This window comes from Mustela putorius, unplaced genomic scaffold (assembly GCF_011764305.1).
Source record: "Mustela putorius furo isolate JIRA1106 unplaced genomic scaffold, ASM1176430v1.1 tig00003853_pilon_pilon_pilon, whole genome shotgun sequence".
In the NCBI taxonomy this organism is placed as follows: Eukaryota; Metazoa; Chordata; class Mammalia; order Carnivora; family Mustelidae; genus Mustela; species Mustela putorius.
The window spans coordinates 55,605,874-55,624,019 of NW_025422005.1; the positions used below are offsets into that span (position 1 = coordinate 55,605,874).

The 18,146-nt window shown below is 42.5% G+C and overlaps 1 protein-coding gene across 2 annotated transcripts; it reads right to left on the reverse strand.

The window, feature by feature from the left end:
* Nucleotides 1-10,513: 10,513 nt before the first annotated feature.
* DIRAS3 (DIRAS family GTPase 3) lies at nt 10,514-12,945 on the reverse strand. Of its 2 annotated transcripts, none has more exons than XM_004762989.3 (2): nt 12,770-12,945; nt 10,514-11,672 (listed from the first exon to the last, which is right to left on the reverse strand). In XM_004762989.3, exon 2 carries the CDS (start codon nt 11,609-11,611, stop codon nt 10,934-10,936), a length of 678 nt encoding a protein of 225 aa, XP_004763046.1. In that variant the 5' UTR covers nt 11,612-11,672; nt 12,770-12,945; the 3' UTR covers nt 10,514-10,933. The 2 variants fall into 2 exon arrangements, with proteins under 2 accessions (XP_004763046.1, XP_004763044.2); XM_004762987.3 differs by lacking the exon at nt 12,770-12,945 and adding an exon at nt 12,392-12,752.
* Between the last annotated feature and the right edge of the window lie 5,201 nt (nt 12,946-18,146).

Consider the following 18,146-nt stretch of genomic DNA (forward strand, 5'->3'; position numbering starts at 1 on the left):
GATCACGACCTGAGCCGAAGGCAGAGGCTTAACGCACTGAGCCACCCAGGTGCCCCTCAAGCTTCTTTTTAATGACTCCAGCAGGAACACTTTTCCCCTGTCCTCCCCTTGCCTACCTAATACATTTGCATATTTCAGTACCCAGCAAGAGTTTTTCCGCCATGAGATACAGTCATAGATATAATCATAGAGTTTTTCCTGCCATGAGATATAATCAACAGAAAACATTCAAGAACCGAGATCACAGCACAACGTAGTAACACGATTAGGAATTACAGTGATGAATCTTGAGTATTCTGGGATTTGAGTACTTACATTAAATGTAATTAAGCAATATATTTAATTGTGTGCTGTGTACTCTAACTTTTAATAGCGGCTGTGTTGAACAGCAGCTCCCTGCATTTCTCAGTATTTAACAATTGGCTCTAGCACCTCAGAATTAACTGCTGAGCATTTGGAGGTTTCAGATGCTCAGCCCTTCTCCACTAGTAGCGGCTCTAACTCTCCAGGCTGAGGCCCCGGCGTTTGTAGTTTTACCAGGCCCCCGAGGTATCACCAAGCACAGAGAGGGTCATTTGGACATTCTTTCCTTCATTCAAGTACTCAGCCTACACGTACGAAGGTCTGCGTTGTGCCAGACCCTGCTGCAAGGTGCCTGGAAGATAATACCGAATGAAACAACACAAACCCTCTGCTCTCGAGGAGTTGAGATCCCAGGGGAGGAGATAGTACATAGACATGGAAGCAAAGGTTCTACGCTAGGCTTGTAGGCAGCAATACCTCTGTGAAGAAAACAAAACATAGTAAGGCTCAGAAAGTGACGCATAAAAGGCCTGAGCCAACAGCGAGCTCGGTGGGCCGCTGGTGGGTGGAGCATGTGAGAGAGAGGGGAAAGGGGGCGGGATCCAGAGGAGGGCGGGGCTGAGCAGGGAGGGCGCTGGGATTGCGGGGCGTGGCCACGAGGCTCTGCTTCCACCTTGCTCCTGCAAACCCGACCCTTACTGCAGACCCGGGGCTTAGTCTGCTGCCTTCTGAGTGCTTGGCTAATTGCCCCTCTTCTGACCAGACTTCATGCTCCGTTTAGAGCAGGGACGTAAGTCTGTTTTCCAGAGCCTGGCACAGCGTCTCATACATCATACAAACTTCATAAATATTTGTGCTAGAGTGAACGTAATAGCAACAAACCCGGCCTTATCTGGTTCAGCTCAGACCAGCCCAGATCCCTGGGACTGGAAAGCATAAGTGCCAAGAAGGCAGGCTTTGGCATCAGGTGGGTTTGGGTTTGAGTACGAGTCTAGGACACTTAAGTTAGCTAATCACTGTCCTAATCACGGTTTCCTTTCCTGGAGGAGTACTAGTATGCACTTCAGAATCACACGCAGTCCTGTTTTTGGTCCTGTGCTTAATGAAGTGTCCTGTCCATTTAATCCAAAAAGCTCCCCTGTCTCACATGGTCCTCTCATCCTGGGTTATTTTTCTTCATTGCATTTGTTGATGCCTGAGATTATATTAAATAATATCTACGTATTTGTTCTTTGTCCCCTTCCTCCATCCTTCACCTCACTAGAATGTATGTTCTTTGTGGGCAAGAGCTCAGTCTGTTGCACTCACTTCTGTATCTTCAGCACCTAAACAAATTCTTGGATCTAGTAGGCCCCACTAAATATTTGACAGAAGGATATATGGCTGGGGATGGGTGGGTAGATGAGGACGGAGGAAGACCCCAATATACATATTGGTTATTAATAACTTCATGTTATTTTTTTAAATAACTCCCTTCGGATTAGGGGCTCCATTGGTTGGCTCACTTTACTCCAGGATCTAGAACCTTCTTTCCATGGCTTCCTCGAGTTCCTGACCTGTCTTCATGTAGCAGTTCCAAGCCCCTTTGATCATACCGTCCTTTTCTACTATGCTCTGGGAGCAATGGAACAACTACACTTCCAAGCATATATTTAGTTTTTATTTCTGATCTGTACAGGAAAGTCAGTTTCTTATTCTGATTTAAGAATAAAATCCCACCTTCAGATTTGTTTGACTTGTGCTCTTCTTTGGGAAAGTGAACTTGGCAAGTAGAACACAGAGCTCTGCTCTTGATGATGGTGGTTAGGATCAGGACTTTTGGAATTGAGCACATCTGGGCTTGAATTTTAGTTCTGCCTCTTACAAGCTCTGTGACTTGGGAAGGTTTTTAACCTTTCCGAGCCACAACGACCTCTGTGAAATGTGACTTCCTTCATTAACATGTATTTATGCAGCACCTATCAAGTTCCAGGTACCATGCTAGACCTTAGGATACACCAGTAAATAAAAGCCACACATAACCTCATACTCATAATCTTAAACTCTAACCGCTTAGAAAATGATTTAAATATAATAATGAAAAGGGAAATGACAGGGTGTGGTGGGAACTTAAAATGGAGATATAACCCAGTCTTGACAATCAGGGAAGGTTTACCTGAGGCAGTAGAGTTAAACTGAGTTAGGCAAAGAAGAGATGTGAGTGAGTGGGTTGCAAGGAAGAGGAACAGTTTGAAGCCTGTTACTGAGCTATGGTTTAGGGCGAGAGGTGAAGATTCTGTTTTCATTAAGAGTTTTGGTGAGACTCTTGAAATAGCCATGCCATCTTGGGGATCAGGTGACAAAAAGACCCAAAGAGGCTCTCAGAAATTCTTGGTGGGAGTACCGGTGGTGAGTGTGGTATTACCAAAGAGGACAAGAGAAGGATTTTTTGTGTAAAATGTTTGTTCACGAGTTTCAGAGAATCAGAGGAGTAACTCATATCTCCAGGACAGCCATAATCTGGAGCAAAAGCTTCAGCATGCAAGTATTTGATAATGAACGGATCATGCAGAATATGATAATACTTTCATATCATTGAAATGAAAGCAATTTGCAAATATTAACTCATGTAGTATGTATAACAATATGAGAGTCTATTTTCTACTGCTGTGTAGCCAACTATCACAAACATAGCAGCTTAGAATAATACATATTTATAATTTCGCAGTTTCTGTGGGTCAGGAGTCTGGCACAGCATAACTGGATTCTCTACTCCGAGTCTTAACCAGCCTGCCGTCATGGGTCAGCTGGTCGTGTTCTCATTCGGAGAGTCATCCAGGGAAGAATCTATTTCTAAGGTCATTCAGGTTGTCGTCAGAATTCATCTCATATCGGTATCACTGTGGGCCCCAGGTTTTTGCTGGATGCTGGCTGGAGACTGCCCTCAGGTCCTACAAGATGTACAGGCCACACACAGCTTCTGGAGGCTACTCCCAGCTCCTAGCCATATGGGCTTCTCTGACATGACTCCTTACTTCACTGAGCTCACAAAAACTCTAGCCCCAGTCTGTCAAGATACAGTTCTTATCAAGTGTAGCATAATTATAAGAGTGACATTCCATTACATTTGTCATATTCTATTGGTTAGGAGCAAGTCACAGAGCCCTTTCTCTGGCCCCATTCAAGAAGAGGGATTCTACAGAACTATAAACATGATGAGATGGGAATCACTGGGGTTCACTGTAGGCATATGCATATGGACATAATGGAAGAGCTATTATTATCCTCATTTTGCTAATGAGGAAACAAAGATACTTGGTCAAATTCACATGATTAGTAAGCAAGAGAGACTGAGTTCAAATTCAGAAGGCCTCACCCCCAGAGTCCATGCTCTTGACCATGAGGTTCTGCCACAACCCCTAGTTGAAGGTCCAGTCTGGATTCCTCCTTTCATAAAATGTCAGTAATTTTGTTTTTACCATGGATTGTTGCCATCTTCCATCTTCAAACAATAATCCTAATAATCCTCATCTCTGTTACATTTACAGCTTTGAACACACTTCATATAGTCTAGTGATGTGAGGAGGTTACTTGTATGATCATTTCCCAGAAAAAGAAATTGGGATTTAGGAAGGACAAATTGCAACAGTTCTATGAAATAGAAGTGAAGAGCTTCTTCAATGAAGAGCTTCTTCTTCAATGAAGAGCGTCCATACTTTTTTATTCCCCTAGATGATAATGAAGACATCACAATATTTCTGAGTATTAAGGAACTTTCCTTAATACTTCCTTAAGGCTATTCTCTAGCCTGAGGTTTCTAACTGGTAGCTGGCAGGCCTGACAATTACAACCAAACAAAAATTTGTATGAACGATTTCTAATTGGTTGCCAATATTTAAGAATTGTTAGATTCCCAAGAAAAATTAGCAAAATTTTGTAACGCCAGATCTGCCTTTCCCAACAGAAGTGAGTAGAAGAAGCTTCCCTCCAGATTGGGCATAATCTTCCTCTAGGTCACCACATAGACTCCCTACCTGCTGACTGTGGACCTTGAGTCTGAGATCTTCACATTTTACAGACAAGAAAAACCTACAGCCCACAGACATATTTAGAGTCTGCCAGGTAAGCTAAGAATGGCAGAGCCTATACCGAAGTTAGCACCAGAAAGAGGGGCCCGGGTCAGTGGGACAGGAGGCATTTTCACTCAGGTGGGCATTTTCAAGCAACAGTTCCAAGCATGTGACCAGCGGCCTTGTCCCCAAATAGCCCAGCCCCACCACACTACTTAATTCCTATTTCAATTACATTGGGAACAAACATATTTCACAATGTTCAGCTCCAGGTTGCGTATAGAAGAAAACACACTGATAGAGGACCTCAATTATCAGTAATTTCTCTCTGAGTCCCGTTTTCCTCTCTCACTCTGTACTAATGACTACCTTTACAAAGAGGTTCCAGGGGCTTTCAGAGAAACGGGAGTAAACAGGATGTGCATTAATGTAGCAGGATAGTTACCTCCCATATCTGAGCATAGACCTTTCAGAAATAGAATTTTTTTAGATGTGCCTACATACATAATCTCCAGGAGTGCAGGGGCAATGCATGTTGGGTGGAAAGACTTTTGCATTAACCTTGGAGGAAAGGTCTAGGAGAGGTAGAAAGAGAAGGTAGCATCAGCCCACTTCAATGAAGCAGCTGAGGCCTTACTGTGTGTCAGGCTCTGTGCTGGGCTTTCATAGGTATTCCTTGATTTCATTCACACACCTCACAAGGCTGGGAGCAGCCAAAAAGCAAAAGAAGAAAGACACAGGGTTAAGCCCATATTTGTTCATTCTGGGTGACATATTGGGTCTTAGGGTGACCTCAGCATGGGACTTTAGGATACTTATTGAACGAATCCCAGCTTCCTCTGTTCCTTGTCTGTTAAAGGCCGTATGTTAGAAGCATAATACATTCGTAGTTATTTTCTCTCAATTAGACCTGGGGGTTCCTCGATGAAGTTACTTTAAAGTTGAATAAAATTGAAAGAGCACTGGGGTTGGTGTCAGAAAACTTGGTTTCTAGCCCCCACTCTGTTTTTTCCCGCTGGAACTCATGAAGAAATTACTTGAGTTTTTCCCCCCCCAATAATTAGAAACGTAATAGAAATACATGATAATCTAATTCACGCTACATTAAAGGTTACGGAATGAAAGTCATCATTATGGTCCTCAAAGCCAACGCCAATTATCAATTACTTCAATATCTCTCTGGAAAAATTTTCTATTATATATATAATCACACACTCATATACACACTAACCCTCAAATAGGAGAAAATTTAAAATAAATCTTGGAGATACTATGTATTGTCCCATATAAACCTCATTATTTTAATATAGCTGAACCATATTGAAAGTCATTTAGGCAATTTTCAGTCTTTCATTAATACTAGCAAAAGCTAATATTTATCGATTGCTTATAATATGCCGGACACTATTCTAAGTGCTTTATGTGTATTAATTCATTTATATCAATTCACCGTCATCTTGGGTATTATTATCACCCCCATTTGACATTTGAGGAAAACAATGCCTTGAGAACATCAGTGTTTCCTCCACAAACTGTAAGTGGCAGAAGTGAGATTCACACCCAAGTAGAAGGCACAATGCTGTGACATTCATCTTTGTCCACATAGTTTTATGCACATTTGTCAGACTCTCTGGCAAATGAGGACCCTTGAAAAAAGCAGCAGGGCAATCAAGTGCAGTTTTAAATTTTTTAAATTAGTGCATTTTTTTTTAAAAAAAGATTTTATTTATTTATTTGACAGAGAGAGAGATCACAAGTAGGCAGAGGCAGGCTCCCCACTGAGCAGAGAGCCCGATGTGGGGCTCGATCCCAGGACCCTGGGATCATGACCTGAGCCGAAGGTAGAGTTTTAACCCACTGAGCCACCCAGGTGCCCCTAAATTAGTGCATTTTAAGTGCATTTTTCCAAGGCCAATCTGATAGCAGGGTGGAGAGTGCACTCATTTTCATGGCACCAGCCACAGACTGCTGTGTATTTTTATCTTCTTCCCCATCTCCTGTGTTGGATCACGAGCTTCTTGAAGACAGGGACTCTGTACCCCAGGGCTCTTTGTAAATGATTACTAAAAAATAGGGAAGACTTCAGTGGGAGTGGCCTTTGGTATTTGGGCTAGATTCTGAAAGGTGAATAAAATTTTGGTAGGCAGAAAATGGAAGTAAAAACACCTTCCATGAAGAAAGAGCAAAGGAACAACTACTTAATATGCCTGCTGGGGCAGCAAATCATCCAGGCTGGTTGGGAAAAGGGTGTGTGGCTGAAATGTACTCAGAAAGGATACCAGGAAGGATATTTGGAGGGAGGCAGAAAGAGAATTCTAATGCTATTCAGAGTCTGTGAGATCCTTTCCAGGATACATTTATTCATCTGGAGGACAAAATGGATGACTTCCATGAATATACCACCATATCCCCATAATACTAGTGTTGAATAGTGAACTGTATTGGATCTCAGTTTACAAAATGGTATTATTCCCACATCAGGTTTCTTTCCTCCACTTTCCACTTCTTGGTGTCGTGGCTCGCAGGGTTGTCAGTATCTGTAGCCGGGAAAATATCATATCAATGCAGTGGGCATATTTTCAGTTTTCATTTATTTTAATCCTCACCAACTCACTGAATACACATTCTGACATGTTTATTTTTCAAGCTCTGAGCCCATGGGCCTGGGTTTATAAATGTAGCTGATAGATGTACTATTCAAATTAATTTATATGCAAACATACATCTCAGTGGATTTTGTTCCATTTCTGTTAATCTTGAATTTCATGAAGTTACTTAGACATCTGATGACACATATTATTTTATATACATGCTAACATTTTTCTATTTCGATTCTTGATTGTTGATCCTGGCTATGTATAGAAATTAGTTGTGACTAATGATGTACTATATGTTGGCTAACTGAATTTAAAAATTAAAAAAAAAAAAGAAATTAGTTCCAATAGCCACTCTGAATATATATCAGCACTGCCTACTCAGAAGATATGTAGCACATAAAGATGAGCTACAAATATAATTTTAAATATTTAAATTTAAATATTTAAAATATTTAAATATTAAATATAAATTTAAAAGATATTAAATATCATTTTAAAACATAGATTTCTTTTAGAAAGAGTAAGAGAGCGAGAACTCACTAGTGGGGATGCAGGGGGCAGAGACAGTCTTAAGCAGACTCCACGCTGAGCATGGAGGCTGATTTCAGGACCGTGAGATCTTGACCTGAGTCAAAACCAAGACCCGATGCTTAACTGACTCTGCCACCTAGAAACCCCTCTGGTAGTCACATTTAAGGAAGTAGAAAGAGGGGCGCCTGGATGGCTCAGTCAGTAAAACACATGATCCTTAGTCTCAGAGCTGTAAGTTCAAGCCACATTTTGGGTGTGGACATTGCTTAAAAATAAAAAATTAAAAAAAAAACTAGAAAGAAACATCAAATTAATTTAAATAATATATGTCACTTAACCCAACCTATCTAAAATACTATCATTTCAACATGTAATAAATTTAAAAATATATAAGCTTGTCTACATTGCTCCTTCTGTAGTTAAGTCCAGAGTCTATTTTATGCTTGCAATACATCTCAATTTGGACTAGCCAATAGTAAAGTGCAGACATCACATAAGGCCAGAGGCTATGATGTTGGATGGTGCAAAAATAGAAGCTATAGATTCTAGCTCCTTTGAATAAAACTGTTAGTGCAGAGAATGGTTAGAATGGTTTATATCCTCCGTGCTCCCATCCAAGCAGTAATATGTAAATTTTCTCACTTAGGACTTTTTGGGAGAGACGGAAGTGATCATCGTGTCCCAAACTTTTGATTATGGACACAGGCGCAGAGACTCAAGAAGGTGAGGGGGAGAAGTAGACCATTGGCTTGCTCTGTTCCACACCATGTCATCGGCCTTGCTGCTGGTGTTGATGCCAAACACCCGCTGACAGGGCACAGAGAGCAGGAACTCCCTGCTCAGCCCCACGGACATCCATCTTCCAGTGGGGAAAGGGTTGGGGGACCTGCTGCTCTAGGGTAGAGATTGACTCCCTGCACTGTCCTTGTGTCCAGCACCAGGAGGGGACATCAGGAAACTACCATCTGCCTCTGCAGGGCAGGGAGTAATGAGGTGGAAAACCAGATCTCCCCTGTGGGGGCGAGGGGAGAGCAGGGGTTTTGCTCATGTCATTTGATGTTTGGGTACATATCATCAAGAAGGTTTTCTATTATTAAACCAATCTTTTCCTGGTGCTTTGGCTAGGGAAAATATGCCCCATTTTGCTGTTTTTGATCTGTACCTTTTAGCAGCTCTGACCTGGAGGCATTCTGCATCGTCTTGACCTGGACGGACAATAAGAAATCCCGAATCACCATCATGCTGTTCCTCAAATCCCCAGGTTCCTAGGCAGTTCATTGCTTTCCACCTTTAAGTGTTTTCCTTTGTTCCTTTATTATGTTATGTCCAGAGTTATTTTAGTTGTAAGACGTAGTACCTGGGGGGGGGGAATAGAGGGACTACTCTATCTTTTCTGAAACCAGAAATCTCCTAACTGCTAAATATGAGCAAGGCTTTCTAATCCTCATCTTATTCAGCTTCTAAGAAATTTTTGCTATGATAGAGTACATTACATGCTTGTCTTTGAAACTCATTTCTCCAGTGAGCCACTGCACATTGTGAGTTTCCTCATTTGGTCACTTCTAAGTGTCCTTTGCAGTTTCCTCTAGGTCAGTAGCTTTCTAATGTGCTTGTGTTGCTCAGGATTCTGCCCTAAACCTATTTATCTTGCCTCACTTTCTCCCTGCACAGCCTTGCTACCAGCTCTATGCTGAAAACTCACAATCATTGTCTCCAGCCCCTGACCCCAGTCTAATTCCCACTGGAAAGCTCCACTTGGCTATCCTAACAACTGTGTTATCCAAAAATGCAACTTATTATCCTCTTGTACATGTGCAAATAGATCTTCCCCCAAATTTGCCTTGTATTTATGAGCACTTCTCAACAGTGTGCTTTTTCCCTAAGAATCAAGCTATAGGAAACTACTTTTAAAACACAAAAATTGGGGTGCCTGGGTGGGTACCATTGGTTAAGCATCTGACTCTTGGTGTCAGCTCAGGTCATGATTCCAGGACCCTGGGTTCAAACCCAGCATGGGGCTCCATGCTCAGCTTGGAGTCTGCTTGAGATTCTCTCTCTCTCCCTCTCCCCCTTACACTTGTGCTATCTTTCTCTCTAAAATAAAGCATTAAAAATTTTTAAAAACAAAAATTATTCAGTGATATTTGTCCAATAATAAATATTTCATGGCAAAAAAGTCACCAAATCAAGAAACTCCTTCCCCCAATTTAAAAAATCACACTCAAAAAGATATGTATAGGTAGGTATCCCCTTACTCAAAAAAGTATGTTCAAATATAAAATTAATCTTTTTTTAAAAAACTCCCTTAAGGAAGAATTTCTTGAATTTCACATTCCACCATTTCTTCCCTTACTTTCCATCCCCCTCCCCACTCCCCATATCCAGCATTTCTTGAGGGAAGACTTTGAGGCAGCCAAAGGCGAGGCTTGCTTTCCACCATCTCCAAGACAGCAAGAGAGAGAGCACCCTTTTCAGAGATGTCTGGAGTTCTTCCAGATGTCAGCCTAGGAATGGTTATGGATACAGACCAGCTCTGAATCGCAGGGACCCTTTAACTGCACCCCTGCCCGCACTGGCTAATTTCAGGAGGGAATGTGCCTCAAGTTCTTATTAGAAACCTCACCCAGATGTGGTTGAAATTTTAATGCAATGGGTATTTTTGTTGTTAACCAGTGAAAAAGACATTATAAAGCTGATTGCATGCAGGAAAAGCTTTATTTAAGTCACAAAAACTGCTACATGGAATACCCAAACATTTTTAAATGACTTTGAAAACAACTGGCACACATTTAGTAAGCAAGTTCCACTTTCCCCATTTTCTCTACCCCCACCCTCGATGCTCAGCTCTAGAATATCCATTTATTTATCTTGTTTAACATGTCTGTTTGAAATTCATCTGCCAGTTTTGGTGGCAAAACCACATTTTTAAAATATTTATTTATTTGACAGAGAGAGACAGTGAGAGGGGGAACACAAGCATGGGGAGTGGGAGAGGGAGAAGCAGGCTCCCCACTGAGCAGGGAGCCCAACATGGTGCTCCATCCCAAGGTGCTGGGATCATAACCTAGGCCCAAGGCAGACGCTTAAGGACTGAGCCACCCAGGCGTCCCCAAAACACATTTTTTAACAATTAAATACACAATGGCAATTTTTAGGACTTGGAATGTTTGTAAAATAACACACGATAATTAGAGCTCCGAGAAGAGCAGTGGCCTCTTTCAATTCCTTTCAAGCATTTCATTCTCTATTTCAAATATTAATCTCTAACGTCTATACAAGTAATCTTCAAATGCATAGCTCTCCTTTTTTTTTTTTTCCTGTCCTCCTTGGCACCTAGTTGTTACCCAAACCACAGCACAGAAGTCGTTCACACACGTAACACATTACACTGGGACCGCTCCGTGTTTTCCGCACACTTAAGGGAAGAAGTTCGCAATCCTAGGACCCCGGGGCTCACATGACGGTGCACTTGTTAAGCAGCTTCTCCGCGGTCTCGGGCATCAGGGATTTCTTCTGGGGATGGTGAAGGCAGGCGGCAGGCATCTTCTCCTGGTTTGGCAGCGTGTGAAATATCTCCTGCACACTGATATCCATCTCAGCGGAGGTCTCCAAGAAGGCACAATTCCACTCCAACGCGCAGGCGGCACTTACCATAGACTCCCAGCGGCTTTCTTGGCATTTGCTGTCCACCAAAACGATAGGGTATTCATGCAAGGTATTGTCTTTGACTTTGTAGATCAGCTTATAGAAAGGCTTCAGCTCCTCCACGGTTTGCTTCTTGTTGGCGGAGTAAACCAGGAAGACAGCAGGGCCCCTAGCAACGGCGAGGCGCTGCAGACCCGGGTAGCGGGGGCTGCCGGTGGCTTCCGTGCTATACAGCGCCCCGACGCCGTGGTTGGAGCTCAGCACATGGAGGTCGGTATCTGCGATGGTTGGCAGGTACGCATCGGGAAAGTTGACACGCACCCACCTCTGCACGGACACACTCTTGCCCACGCCAGCGGTGCCAAGCACAACGCAGCAGTCTTTGTTCTTGTTTTGGGGCATGAGGGCAGGGATGATAATCAGGGTGGGCAGAGGCCGCAGACGCCGAATTGGCCATTTCTTATAGCCAAAGCAACTATTGCCCATTACAGGAATTGGCGGGGAGAGGAGCGTGCAAGTTATTGTCCTCAACCAGGAGCAAAAGATTCTTAGGGAGAAAGAACAGAAGAGTGAGATGGGAGTTTGAACTTAGAAGGGTGTCCCCGTGTCTCCTTGTCTAGCCGCTCCCTGGGGATACTCTGGAGGGTCTAGGAACACTCCCCAAGCCCATCTCCCTCCCTCCTCTGAAGCAGAACCAGGCTCAGTGCCCATCCCAGGCGCCACAAAAGGCGGTGTGAGCAGGGAGGAGAGGCTGGCTCAGACTTTTTTCCTATGATGCCTTAGGCTTACTGCACCAGCACATCCGTTTTCTTTCACACCACACTACTCCGATCTAAACACAGAATGAGAAGCTGAAACGATGGGCAGCCCGCCAACCCGAGACAAAGTGGGGACTGGAGTCAGGTCCCCTTAACCCTGAGGGAGAAACCCAGCATTCCTTGGTAGCTGAAACCTATGCCCCTTGAGTGGGGAGATGTCTCGGGAAAGGCGGAGGCAGGACGTTTACGGGAGCACGGGCTGCGATACGAAGACTGGGGAAGACCAAAACGGTCTGCGCCAAGATGGACCCCATCACTGTCCTTTCATTGACTGTTGTCCTCATTAGGATACTAAAAATCATGCCCAAGGGTGGAGATTTATCACGTTAATTAGATGCGTTATGCATGAAGAAGGATAATAAGTGCGCAGGTGCTAATAAATTCCTGCTTCTATGTGCTTCGAGTCCCCCTTTTCCCATCTAAGTTTCTCTAAAAAATTCTCCCTGACCTCGCCCCAGCGAGTCAGCCTGAGGATTCTTCTCCTTGCGCCGTCTCCCTTGTGTTGGAGCAGAAGCCCCGGTAAAGCCTAGCCTCGAACCCCGCTGTCCACTTGTCAATTGCTGTTGCTTGGAGACACCCAAACACCCGGTTTAGTAATAATGGAGGTAAGGACAGAGTGTCCAGGGAGCCCACGGGGCCAGGATGCTCTCTGTTCCCGTGCCGTAAGACCGATTACCTACAGGGACTGTCCCCAGGACATCGAGGGACAGATAGCCACCTCCACAAAAACTAGGCCTCCCATTCTCACCCACAGCAGCCCAGATCGGTTTACCCACTACATCTCACTTTGGAGTGCCCCCTAATAAAAGCGGAAGACAGCTTTTACCTTTCTCCAAGGCAGGAACAAGTGCGCTAGCGGGCAAATTCACTGCTCCCTGAGTCAGCCTTAGCGATGGTGGCAACTGAGCGCGCGGCGGGCAAATTCACTGCTTTTGCAGTCTGCATTGGTGGGGGGGTGAGGGGAGGGTGGGCAGTGGCAACAGAAAGACCAATCACAGCCTCGGAAGCCAGTCAGAGGCTACCTGTGAGCTGCCAGAGGGTGGGGGGGGGCGGGGAACTGAGGGACCTGCGGGGATAGGCCTGGAGCGCCAGAGCCTGAGGGGGCAGGCTTGGCGGCTCTATTTGCACCTTCTACAGAGGAAGGACTTGAGGGGAGTGTGCCCAGTGTACCCCACGTGAGAGGAGCTGAACCCCCAGCCAGGGGGCAATGATGGGGAGGTCCTGGGTTCATAGACGCTGGCCATTCAGGTGTGTATGCTTCTAGAATTTGTACTTCTAGTTTGGTGCAGGCAACCTTCACTTCTGTGCCCTTTTGCGACTGTGGCGTTAGCCCTTCCCAAGCCCCGCTGCCTTCTCTTCTCTGCAGAAAGGCCAGTTAGAATTCTCCCCACCACTGGTGCCAGGCACTTCATAGAATCTGATCCACTTTCCTCAGTAAACATTTGTCCACCACAAAACGCGGTGTTTGTCCCTCCGGAAGTCTCAACTAACACAACTGTTAGAGACTTCAGAACCTGCTTCCTGCGAGGATTACCTGTGGTTTAGACGGGTTCTATGGAAGAAGGTTGAGGGATGGTCTCTAAACCCAGCAGCCTTAAGCAGCAGCCACATTCCTCACTACAAATGATACAGCAGGTTTCATCTGATCACCATCACAAAAGCTTTGTAAGCAAATCGAGTAGGAATGTGGGCAGCCTCTAGAAGTAGAGAACCAACAAGAAAATACGGACCTCAGTCCTACAACTGCTAACAGCTGGACTTTGCCCAGCAACCCAAAGGAACTTGAAAGCAGATTGTTCTCTGGAAACTGCACAGAAGACCACAGACCAGTCAACAACTTGATTTCATCCTTGATTAAGCAGAGACCATCCAAACTCCTCACCTTCAAGATTGTAGGTCCTGTGGTTGGGCGTTATTTTATGCCAGGAAGTTTGTAGTCACTTGGTACGCAAAGAAATTTGTAATTTGCTTTCAAATTTGTTTCTTGTTTGCCAAAGAAGGACTGATATAGCAGGTAAAATGACTTGTTCAAGGTTACAGAGCTCATGAATGATGGGTGTAGGCCTAACTTCAGGTCTTATTCTTTCTGGTCCTGTCATTGTATGTCATTAATATGATATGCTATTTCTGGTTCATTAGAAAAAAAAATTTCCATAGCTTTTTAATTTTTACCCAAAAGCACATTCATGTTGGAGAGATCTAGGCAGAAAATTTGACTTAGAATATTTATATTTTTTTTCTCTTCTTTTGAATATACCTTAATATGCCTTTGAGCTATGAGATCTTAGGGATATTACTTTTTTGCAGAATGGGAACTAATACTTATGAAAAACAATTATGGGGAGCATTCAAGGAGCTACTACACAAGACAATCCACAAATCCACAGTCTGAGCATTTTAACAATGGCTTTTGGAATTGTCACGATCTTTTTATTTAATCTTATCTAACCCTGGGATAGAGTCCCACATTGGCTCCCTGCTCAATGGGGAGTCTGCTTCTCCCACTCCTTCTGCTGTTCCCTGTGCTTGTGCTCTCTCTCTCTCTCTCAAATAAATAAATAAAATCTTTTAAAAAGGAAAAAAAAAAAAGACTAAAGGAAGATATGATAGTGGAGAATAACATGAAATTTTAGAAAGTAGAATCTTAGAATAGGTAAAAAACTGGGGTAAATATTATATCCGTGTCATGAGTTTTTACAATCATATTTATGACTGAAACATCTGATACTCAAGGTAATAATATTAAAAATTGGGGAAGGCAAAGGGACCTAAACAGAAGTAAGGTTTCCATACTTCACTTGAAGTGGTAAAATGTTGATACCAGCAGATTGTGATGTCACATATGTATATTGTAATACCTGGAACAACAATTTTTACCCAAAGAGATGTAATCAAATACTCTAAAAGAAAATTAAGATTGAATTCCGAAAAATATAACCCCCAGGAAGGTGGTTACACATTTATAAATCTACGTATATAATAAGGAGAAACAGGAAAAACAAAATGATAAAATGGCATACATCAGCTCAAATATATCAGAATTACCTTTCCATGTAAATGATGTAAATATACAAATTAAAAAAGCATATTGGCAGAGTAGATTAAAACAAGCAAACAAAAAGAAACACCAGCCAGTTACAAGGTGACTGAAGTCAGTTTCATCTCACTTCACATGTAATGACACAGGGAAGTTGAAAGTAAAAAGAGGGGAGTGCCTGTTGGCACTCCAATGGCTCTTCCAGTTAAGTGGCGGTCTTTGGCTCAGATCATGACCCTGCATCGGGCTCCCTGCTCAGTGAAGAGCCTGCTTCTCCCTCTCCCTCTGCTACTCCCCCTGCTTATGTTCTCTCTCACTCTTCTCTCAAATAAATAAAATCTTTTTTAAAAAATTAAAAGATGCTTTTGTATGGTAACTCAGGTTATATGGAAATCAAAATTAAAAACACAATTATTATTTACAAATGCTATGAGGAGAATGAAGTACTGTGTATGCACTTAACAAAACACATGAAGGATCTGAATACTGGAAATTACAAAATGCTAATAAATCAAATTAAATAGAAACATAATATGTTCATATATTAGAAGGTTCAACTTCGTAAAGATGTCAGTTCCCTCCAAACTGATCTATAGGAAATGCAGTTCTTACCAAAATCCCAGTAAGCTTTCTGCAGACACAGACAAACTTATTCTGAAATTTATATGGAATGGCATAGTATCTAGAATAGTTAGCACACTCTTGAAAAAGAGGGATAAAGTAAGAGGAATCACTCCTTGATATTAAGGGTTAAGATGCAGCTGCAGTAATTAAGACAGTATAATATTGGTAGAGAACAGACTAGAGAGCCCAGGAATAGTGGCACACAGATATGTCCAGCTGATTTTTGACAAAGGCACAAAGCAAATTGGTGCTAGATAAATTGGTCATCCACAGACAAAAACACACAAGCAAACAAAACAACTTGAACCTAAATCTCTTACCATACAAAATTGATTGAGGATAATGGAACTTATATATAACATGTAAAATTATAAAATTGTTAGGAAAAAAGGAAATCTTTGAGATATATCTTGATTGTGGTTACACATTTATAAATCTACGTATATAATAATATTCCATATAATTAAATACATACACAGATGAGTACAAGTAAAACAGGAAATCTGAGTAAGAGCAGTGGATTCTATCGATGTTAATATCCTGGTTGTAATACTGACTATAGTTTTGCAAGGTATTACCATTGAGGGAAACTGAGTAAAGTTACTCAGGATCTTTATTATTTCTTCTAACTGCATGTGAATCTTCAATTAGGTCAAAGTGAAAACAACATTAATTTTAAGAAGCACTCATAAAAAACAATAACGTAACTCTCATGGCTGCCAATTAAAGCTCAAAGTCTTTCGTTTCAGATTTCCAACTCCCTATAAACAGACCCCAAATTCTCTTTCAAATCGTACCTCCTGTGAGTCTTCTGTACACACTGGCTTAAAAAACTCCATATTCTTTGAAGTTCCTATGTCTCTTAGCTCATCCCCCAACCCAATCCCCTCCTCTACACACCCCAGTTCTACTCTTCTTCAAGGACCTCCAATTGGTGCTTCCAGCTGGAAGGAATCCCGCCTCCCTGAGATCCCACACACCTTTTCATCTTGTATTAAAGCTTTGTAAGTACTTGTTTCCTATTTTCCACAAAGCAAAGAGTTTTCTCTGACAGAGCAGAGATCCATTTAGCTCTAATTCCCTTACAGGTGCTAGTCAGAGCCAACAGGTAGTGCTCAGAGGCAAGCAGGATGGTACAGGTTAATGTAGATTCTGTCAGGAGGGGTACAAGAGCCAGGCTGACCACTCTCCAGTCTGGTGTTCACGACCTCTTTACAGTTTAGCCTTTAACTCTAACCTCCCTATCCTCCGTTGAGAACAGGGGAATCACAGAGCAAGTGCTGACACATTAACAAGTACCTTTGTCAGTACCTGGCAGAGTAGATACTCAGACAACGTAGTTGGAGTTTGGAAACCTGGTCTCTAGCTTCTGTCAGCTCAAATACTAGTTGAAGGGACTTTGACAATTTGTTTGCCTTTTACATCGTGTCTTCACCTATAAAATGGGGACCAAAGTAGCTGTGTTAGAAGTAAGATTAGTTGACTCTCGTGTGAAAGTTAAGCAAGATGTTGCTTCTAGAATGTGAATAAGCTAAGGTTCACTTGATTGTTTGTGATATGAGATAGGTATTACTCTAACAATTTCACATGGGTGATCTCATTTGTAAAGTGGAGACTATTTTCTCTCCATCTTACAAATGAGGAGACCAGGCATGGAGAGACGAACTAAGTGGTAGAGGCTGGGAAACCTGGCTCCCTTCAAGGCTTTTGCATTTCCCACCATGCTGCCTCTTTAGCAGAGAGAGGTAGTGATGTTTGGGACCCTCACAACTGTAATTTTAGAAGCTTGTTTTCTTTCATTTTCTTCTCAGGCTCCTCCCTTTTTAAGCTCTGTAGAAAACTGATGGCAGTTATGTTTCCCATCCTTCCCAAAAATCTTCACAATTTTGATTTCCAGGATCAAGTTTGCTCCAGAATCCCTTTTTATTCCACACAAGCATTTTCTTCCATTCCTGCCACTTCTGTTCCCAGCCTGACTGCTTTCTCCTACCACTCTGAGGCTACAAATAGCCCCTTGTTTACAGAGATATCATCTACTTCATAAAGGAAAGAGACCACCAGAAAACTCCACCAGCCCCTAGTCCACACATACCCTGGGTGATACTCTCTTTTCTTTACTCAGGGTTAATGCCTTCATCTGAGCTCTGGAGTGACTCTCAACCTGTGGTCCTGTATTAGACTATATTAGAATCAGCTGAGGTTCTTGTTAAAAATACCCAACCCACATCTACAGAATCAGACTCTATAGGTGAGACTGGGGTACAGGGCAGTTTACATTTTAACAGGCCCTTCAGGTAATTCTGATACAGACAAATCTCAGAACTACTCCTTTAGAAACTTAACTTGACCAATGTATTCCTTTATTAACCTTTCAATGTTCATTGTATCAGTAGCCATGATCCTTATTTCTGATATCAATAATTTGTGTCTTCTCTTTTTTTCTGATTAGCTAGGTGAGTGGTTTATTAATTTTATTAATCTTTTCAAAGAGCCAGTTTTTTCATTGATTTTTGTATGTTTCCCAGTTAATTTTGTTGTTTTC

Coding starts and splice junctions, on each gene's coding strand:
- DIRAS3 (XM_004762989.3), bottom strand. CDS start 11,611: ATGGGCAATAGTTGCTTTGGCTATAAGAAATGGCCAATTCGGCGTCTG.